Below are 8,797 nucleotides of genomic sequence, written 5' to 3' on the forward strand. Positions count from 1 at the left end.
TTACAGTCCACATGTCTTTAACTGCAACTCAGTGCAGTTACCTCAAAAAAGCGAGGCTATAACAAATCTGATCTCTGAGCGTTGGTATATCCCAAGGAACAGTTCCTGTGATCCTCCAAAATAGTGGCTTTTGATACTTACCTCCGGAAGAAGCAAGAAAACAACCAACCAAACAGCAAAACCTGACACACCAGAATCCCCAGAGAATTAGCACAAACCCCCTCAATTACCATATCACTGTGACAGGAACCGAATGTTGTTGTTTTTTGAAAGAGTACATTGCCCTGAATTCTTGGGACTTTGGGTATTAAAAAAAAAAAAAAGATCAAGAAGAAAGCAGACCTATAACAGCATGAAATATGAATGAGATGCAGAGATCTACACACTTATCTGGCAAACGCTCCCTATCATTTGCACCCTCATGCAACCCACAAGTACTTTCCTTCTGGTTTTCTGGCTTCTCTCTTCTTCCTACAAGTAAAATTTGTTAAAAATGGGAAGTACCTTTTCCTGGGTCAGGTTCTTTTTCCCCTTTTTTCCCTTCTTTGTTCTTTTTGCTCTTTCCTTTCCCTTTTTTCTTGTTCTCGGACATTCTGCACAAGTGTTTACAGTCTCAGGAAAAGACAGTCCACACCAGACCTATATGCCCCACGACTGCTACTCCAAATATTACTTGCCAGCTGCAACTTCCGACTGTTCTTATATTGTTTCTGACACAGACAACACCCACCACTGGGTGGAGAAGCAAAACTTTAACTGTTTGCTCACTGCTCCCAGTTGTCTGCAAAGATGCACTGGGTTACAGTGGGAGGGCAAGGGGAGCAGTGCTGCAGGATGGGCGTAGCTCTCCCAAGACTATCTTGGACACATGAAGTGTAGAGGTGGTTTTCTTGCTTGCTGATTCTGTCTCTGGCTGCAAATAAGTTCTGAACAGCTTCTGGAGCATCACAGAAATAAGTGGTTTGGGGAACTGCTGAGGTTCAGACACGCAAGAGGCAGTGGAGTCTAAAGAAAAAGGTAGAGGTTTGCAACCCATTCTTATTCTGCTTTGACCCTGCAGAGGGATTAAGTTGGCCTTTCTCCTCATATTGTTGTTCCCACCATAAATCAGAGTGACTTCACCTGCCCTTTCATCCAGCTCTTTGCTGTTCCAGGAGGTCTTTCCAAAAGCTAGGAATAGTTGGAGAAGCCTTACCTGCACTTCTCGTATCTGGCCTTCATCACTGGGAGCTCTAGGTAGGTGATGGAGGCCATATGGCATCTGCTTGGGGGTTAACAAGGCCCTTTTCCACAGATCCAACATGATTGTGATGGGCGACTCAGACCAATCCCCTTCTGTAGGGCAGGCCATGCTGACATTGCCTCAAAAGTCCATCAGGATCCCCATCTTGAAAGCCCAGAGTACTGCCAAATCATTCCCAGATGCAGCTAAAGGCTTCAAAGGCCCAAAGGGGCCATAAGCCATAAGGCACATTCAATCCAGTTATCCATGAATCAAATCCAATTCCACGGCCATGAGTAAAGCATGTCCTCCAGAGAAGCACTCCTGCCTGGTGTACAAACATCAAGAAATGAACAAGCTATCAGCCCCCTTGGGATCTTCTCCCAGTGGTTAATCACCCTCATTGTTAAAAATGTCTGCCTGCTCTAAAGTGGAATATCTGGCTTCACTGTCCAGCCATTGTTTCTTACACTTGCTTTCTCCTCTAGATTAAAAAGCCCTTCAGCAACTGTTATTTTGTCTCATGGAAGTACTTATACACTGCAACCAAGTTATCCCTCAGTCTTCTTTTTGATAAGCTAAACAGATCAAGTTTTTTCCATTGCTTGCTGTATGGCATTTTCTCCAGCTCAGGGATCATATCTGTGGCTATCCCATTTTGCAATATCCTACTTAAGCTAAGAACACAAAAACCAGGCACTATTCCATTGTCTCTTGTGTACAGAGACAAATACAGAGGCAAAATCCCTACTGTGATCCCTTCCCAGCTACATTAACCCCCACGAGTCCCATTCGGGCACTGGACTTGAGAAGGAAAATCTGTTCTGTTGTGTTTCTACTGCACCTCCTACCAAGTCCCTGCTCTGTCAGACATAGTCCCTTGCTCTCTAACTAGGAGGAATTTCTTGCTCTTTCACAGCACCACTCTCTGTGGTGAAGCTTCATTTTGTTTTACAAAAGCCAGTGTGCCAAGCCAGTCCGATTACCCTCTATAGCTTCTTTCTTCCCACTGATGCTTGAAACTCCATCAGTCTCTGTGTTGCCTTGCTAATTTTACGAGAGCGTTCACCTGCAGGTTGCTGGCGACACCGATCTCACTAGAAACACTTCACAGAGCAGTGACTGCCTGCCAGCAATGGCTTGTTGGTATGCGCCAGTCGATAACTTCTTCGCCTGTATACATTAGAAAACTTACACTTATTTTCCAGTTTTAGCAGAGGACATCACCACACTGAATACCTTGTACACAGCTTTACAAAAAGCTGAGAGGTATATGCCAGAGACCACTTGAGCAAACTTGCTTTGAGCTATTAGATAAAAGCTACCAAGCCTGCTGATTTGGAGATTGAGCCTAATGTACATTGTTTTAACATCCTCCATGGTTTCTTGGTCACAAGACAGTAGTAGCCCATCACACTGTTTCTCTTCCAAATGCAGGATAATAGTGGTTACTGACCAGTTAGTGTCTTCTAAGTTATTATGAGTGACAACTTCCTTATGGTTCTTTCACTGTTTGGCTCATAACCATGTTCCTCTTTGCTAATATGTTTCTAGAGTAATTCTGTAGCTGTACTTGAGAGGCAATTACCCTCCAGATGTCTTTATCTCATTGTCTACACACCATAACTCCAGATGCATATGGATTGCTACCTATTTTTCTCTTTTCTAAATTTGTTAATCTTATTTTTGCTTCCAGTTGTTGCTTTCATTGCTACCAAGCTAGGATGGCTATTAGCTAAACCTTGTCCCCTTTCTTGACTCTGAAATCTCAATGTTCTTGGCCTCTGCTCAAAGAGCTCCCAGTTCTTACTCACATTTTCCTGTGAACATTTTAACACCCAATCAACTCAGTTTTCCTTAGCCTTGGGAAATCAGTTCCTTTGAATCCTCAGGAGTGTCTTATATATATTTATGAATAGGACTTTCATCTGCCAGCCCATATGAATGAAAACTCATGATGGTCACTGCCCCCATGTCAATGACCAGTGATTAATTCAGCCATCAAAATCAATAATCCAACACTCACCAGACATGAGGCCCAAACAGAGTTCCCTTGCTTTAGTGTGATAACTTAGTCTTAGATCTACAGAGTTTTGCGACTTTGATGTTTTACCGCTAGCAATACCTCCCTTGCCAGCACGTGTCTCCCAAATGGATATATCTCATTAAAAACACATTTCCCTCCCTCCTTTCTTTTCTTCTGCAATTTTACTTTCATCTTGAAATATCTTTTACCATAGGTACCTTTACATGAAGGTTGTGCTCTTTTGCTCCCTGTTGTCATTTCTGAAGATAAACTATAGCTCTTCCTCCACTCCGGCAAATCAGTACCTTAATTCCTGTTAAAGACACACAGCCTGTGTTTTCCTGGGATCATCTTACCAAAGTGCTTGTGTTTAGTGGAGGTTTGTTAAAGTTAACAAGCGCAGATAAAATGATGACCTACCTTTTCCCCCCTTTCTTTCAAATTAAGGAATAATCAAAGATTCCCTACTGCTGAACAGTGCTCAGAGGGTGAAGCTGTGCATAGCAACGCACAGCTCAGCTTCAGCATCAGAAAATGAAAATTACAAAGTCCAAGAAGCAAAAATGGCAGTGTCTGGCTTGGCCCCACTGTCCTAAACAGCCTAGGACATGGAATGGGAAGAAACAGCACCCACAACACCCGATATGAGTATTTATGTACCTTGGCAGCAATCACAGTCTCATCTGTGACATACAAGAAATATTATATGCAGAGTAATTTTTGTCTTGGCAGGTGTACATCTTATACATATTATCACATTCAACTGGCTGGCCCCTGTCCCAGGGCAGGATCTGCCCCTCTAGATCCAGCTTTAGCATCACAGATGTATGGAATAATCTCTATCCTGAACAATCCCGATGCACAAACACAGGAGCTAAATCCAGCAAGTGACTTCAGTCCTCATGCGGCTACTCTGATATAATAAAACCTACCAATGGGAAGGGTATTCCAGTCTGGTTTCTCAGGTGCCTCATCTGGCAGTCTGCATGTATTTTAATGGCTGTGCTCTCACAAGTCACTTAATACTTCATTCTAAAATAGCATTTGAGGCTTATTGCTTTAAACAGTCTCATGGAGAGTTATAACCTATAACACTCTGAAACTGTGTTTTTTGTAGTCTTTACATTCCTGTACAGTTTTATGCTTAACAAACAGGAGGCATGTAATAATAATAGAGTCTGAGCCATACCTTAAGCACATCTAATTCTTACATGAAATCCAGCATACTAATTTCACAATAGGTTGCCATGCTGCAAGCAGCAGTTTACCAGGCAGAGCATCCTTACCCTTGTTAGAATTTGCCTATATGCCAACCTAACAAGTTGGGTTCCTTAATAATCCCCAGGAGGTCAGAACCAAGATCAGGTGAAAGAGAACCTCCCTACCTCTTCCCCCACACAGTATCCATTGCAGTCAGCGGCTGTAAAATTACTTCTTTAAACAAAAATCCCAGATCGTCTCGGTGGAGAATGGAGTCCGCAGCTAAGAGTCACGCTGCTGCATTGCATTCTGGCTTCTTTTCTGGGAGGATATAAGGCACCGCTCCCAAGCAGAACAGCAGTGTGCTCTCCAGGGGAAAACAGCGTAGGTTGCAATAGCAAGGTCTGAGTCTGGAAAAAAATTATTAATACAACACCCCCCAGGCCTGATGGAGATTAAAAAAAAAGCGCTGACCCATCAGTGCTACTTGATATTTGCTGAAACCCAGACGGCAAGCCCACTCCAGCTCCTCCAGTCTCTAAATTTCAGAAGCAGAGGCAGGCGTGCACACTCCACAAACTTCTGAGGCTGTATTTATGGCAGCAATCTTGGGAGCACAATGACCCATTTTAAATAGTGGCATTCTCAAAAGCTCTGAGTATTGGCTTAACTCTGCTCTCACTGGCATCACCAGGAGGTGGCCATCAACTTCTGGGGAATCTCTGTGTCGCATTACATGGTCTGTTCTAGAACTGTCAGCTGCTGTCAGTTTAACAGTGGAGTCGACCCAAAATTGGTGGTAGCCAGAAATACTTACACATTATTTCTAGAAAAGTATAATAAAAGGAGACACAGTAGGACTGTACCTGTCAGCATCCCTTTGGCTTATCAAGGCAATACACTGGACACCATTTCTCCATGACCTTGTTCCTACAAAACACTGCAGGCTTGACGGAAAGACTATGGCATTGTGAAAGCAGCAAAGCTCAGGCTCCTGACCCATCTTGAGCTGGAGATATGCAGAATGCTACCAGCAGGTTCTCTGAAGTGAAACTATTGAAAAGCAGCACAGCCTTCCTGTCATTGCTGTTCAGACAGCACCTCCATGACCAGGGTAAAAACCATATCCTGGGGATTATCTCTTCACAACAAGCATCTTGTGGCAGAAGAAAGGATGTGGGCACTTGCTGGATCATCAGCTCAACAAAAGCTCTGCCATAGGTTTGTCTGCTGGAACCCACAAGTTGGGAAATGTATTTTTAAACCGAAAATACCATCCTTCTTTTTGCACCTCTTGCTGCTACATCTTTTGTTGCCATGCAGGAAAAAAGAAAAACCACACACCAAGTACAGCTATTTATTTGTCCAATAAGGGCCCAGATAAGTTCCATCCCTTCACCACCTGATGACCCTCTGTTGCACAAATGGCATTTTGCCATGCTCATATTCCACATCTGCACACTCCCAAGTCCAGCCTAAGCCCGCGCTGCACATTCAAACACAGCTCTGAAACAGCACAGGTCTTGTGGATGATTGATAGAGACCTGACCCAGCCAGACCAAGTGGGATATTTCACATTGCATCTTCTTTTCCTTCTCCTCCTTAAGGAATGAAATCCTCATCTTGACATAATTTATCGCATAGCAGTTATGTCTTATAACCATATACATTTTTGCTCACAGAAGTGAGCTTATGTTAACAGCTTTTATTGAAACCCAGATGAATTTGCTTCTGAGAGCAGGCAGGAAGACTGGAAAGCCAGCACTGACTCAGCTCCTGAAGATGGCTTCTCCCTACTCCTGACACATTCAGGAAGCCCATCTCTTGGACGCTATGACAGCAGAGTCACTGCCAGCTTAGATAAATCCCAGCCCTTGTTTGTGACTGCTCCATGCGGGTCTGAACCAGGGCTAACAATGCCCCACTGCTGGAGAATATGGTGCTATGGGGTGTCTCTGTGAGGTGCTCTTTGATGTTTGGGTGCCCTCATACAGCAGCAGGCAAGTCAGTCACTGTACTTTACCATGTAGACACTCCTCATGGCCGTGGGTGCTCCTGGCCCACCACAGCCAAGACAGACAGTCAGTGCTGAGCTTGGACACAGGCTTCATCCCTGCTTTGGCAGTGGCAGTGGCAAGGGCTTGTGTATGACCAGGCCTCAGCTGATGGGCTTAAATGATGGCCTTTAAATCACAGACTTACTCTTTCCTTCCTGCAAATTGAGGGTCCAAGGCTGCTCAGAAGAACCGTGCTGTGAACTGGCCCAAACTCACTTACCAATCTGGGACAGCTCCAGTTAAGTTATCGTGTCCGTGCCTACAAGCCAGACCTGACACCTTAAAAGCAGAAGTCACCTCCTTGCTGAGTCAGCCACCCCAGCCCTCAAGAACATCTGAAATCCTCCTGGACACTTTTCATCCCATCTGCCATTTCCTTCAAAATTTCTGCTTTATTTCCTTTTCCTCCTCCTGTCCCTGCAATGAGCAGCAATTTTCACATGAGACCAATGAACAGGGTGTGCTTCATTGATGCCTCAATCCTAAGCCTTTCAAGTACATCTGGCCAGAAAAGGCCAGGAAGTTTTGGGAAAAATTCCATGAATTCTTACGGTCTCTTTTACTCTAGATGCAACTCTGCTGAAGTGCTGAAGGCCCCAGCAGGTTATAGCCTCCTACAAAGAAATCAGAAAGTTGCTTTTAGGAGTGTTTATATTTAAGTGATAGCATGAAGCCTCTCCCCCTCGGCGCTTCGCCTGCTTGCAGGGTCAGTCTTGAGGTGGAGGAGTGGAAGCAGAGGCAGAGCCTGTGCCTGCGTAGACCCTGTAATGAGAGGCACTCTAACACCTCAGTTGCTTATCCGAGTGGATCTAAGAGTGATCCTCTGCTAAGCACTGTGCCAGGCCCACGCACAACCTAGAGGAGTCTATAGGAGGTACTGCTTATATGCAATCACTCTAACTTGTGCGTCCCCTGATTCATCATTACCACTCCCTGTTCCAACACCCATATATCCATTAGTTCCTCAGATCTTCAGCCTAAAGGCTGCTGCCCAAACCCAGAGGATGTTCTGCAAAAATAAAATGCATCCAAAGCCACAGTCACATGGCCAAGGACAGAAAAGGTACATCTCATGTGTTAGTTCCCCCATTCAGAAGAGAACATGGACAGAAGAAAGGCTGGACAGGAAAGACTGAGCCCATCTGGAGAAAGAATAATCAGAAACTGCTCTTGTAGTCTCAAGAGACCTGATCTTTGGCAAGGGGCTGCATATAGGACATCTCAGATGCATAAAGAACTCATAAGGCTCCCTGAAGCAAGAGGATTCCCAGGCTCATCTCACCACGGGTTCAGCTTACCTCTGGTCTGTGCGAGCACCAGAGTATAGCTGCAAGGTCCTAAAAGTGACATACCCACCAGATCTCACTACTTGGAAAAGCTCTCCAAGGACATTGACTGAAACACCTGACCTCTGCTTTACAGAACTGTTTTAAAAAGCAATTAGAGATTACGTTTCTACCTAAATGAAATGGTGCTTCCCCAGAAACCTCTTCTGGAACCTTAAAAGACCAAGAAAAGCAGATACAGCATCACTGACTGCAATGCTGTGAGTGGAGCGTGTGATAAGATGGACAAGTACATTACTCAGGGCAGGTGCTGTTCTGTGTTGTATTTGCCTGACTAAAATGTGCCTGAACCAACAGAGTAATTGGATCTGCTGCATTTGATTCAATAAGGGAGATGCTGCGGGTTAACTCTGGTGGGCAGCTAAGCAGTACACAGCCACTTGCTTACTCCCTCCCACTCCCAGTGGGATGGGGGAAGAGGAAAGGAAGAATAAAAGCAATAAAACTTGGGGGTCAAAATACAAATAAAAAAATAATAGTTGTTTTATAAGTGAAGGATAAATATAAGAAGAGAGAAAAAAACAAAACAAAGAAGTGATGCAAAGGCAATCACCGCCTCCCATGGGTAGACTCATGCCCAGCCAGTTCGCAAGCAAAAGATGGCTAACGTTTTTATTGCTAAGCATGACGTTATGTGGTGTGGAATATCTCTTTGTTCAGGTCATCTGCATGGTTGTGTCCCCTCACAACCTATTGCACGTACCCTCAATCTATTCACTGGAGAGGCAGAGTGAGAAACAGAGGCGGCTTTGATGTTGTGCAAACACTGTTTAGCAAAAGTTAGAACATTAGCATGTTACCCGTACCATTTTAGTCAAAATCTAAATAACAGCACCATCTGAGCTACTATGAAGAAAATTAACCCTATCCTAGCCATGCCCAGTACAGCAGAGCATCAGAGTCCATACAGGGAAGGTACGGATGTTCACGTCACTTCCCCATGCCT

At 44.4% G+C, this 8,797-nt stretch overlaps 1 protein-coding gene across 1 annotated transcript in view; it reads right to left on the minus strand.

Annotated features, from left to right (window-relative positions):
• The window catches only part of NRG2 (neuregulin 2), a 90,538-nt gene extending 89,864 nt beyond the window's left edge, over nucleotides 1-674 (minus strand). The window contains exon 1 of the mRNA XM_075102373.1: nucleotides 505-674. Within this exon, the coding sequence (XP_074958474.1) occupies nucleotides 505-592 (88 nt within the window). The 5' untranslated portion in view covers nucleotides 593-674. The remainder of the gene's footprint in view (nucleotides 1-504) is intronic.
• Nucleotides 675-8,797: the final 8,123 nt, after the last annotated feature.

This window comes from Phalacrocorax aristotelis, chromosome 8, assembly GCF_949628215.1.
Source record: "Phalacrocorax aristotelis chromosome 8, bGulAri2.1, whole genome shotgun sequence".
Taxonomy (NCBI): Eukaryota; Metazoa; Chordata; class Aves; order Suliformes; family Phalacrocoracidae; genus Phalacrocorax; species Phalacrocorax aristotelis.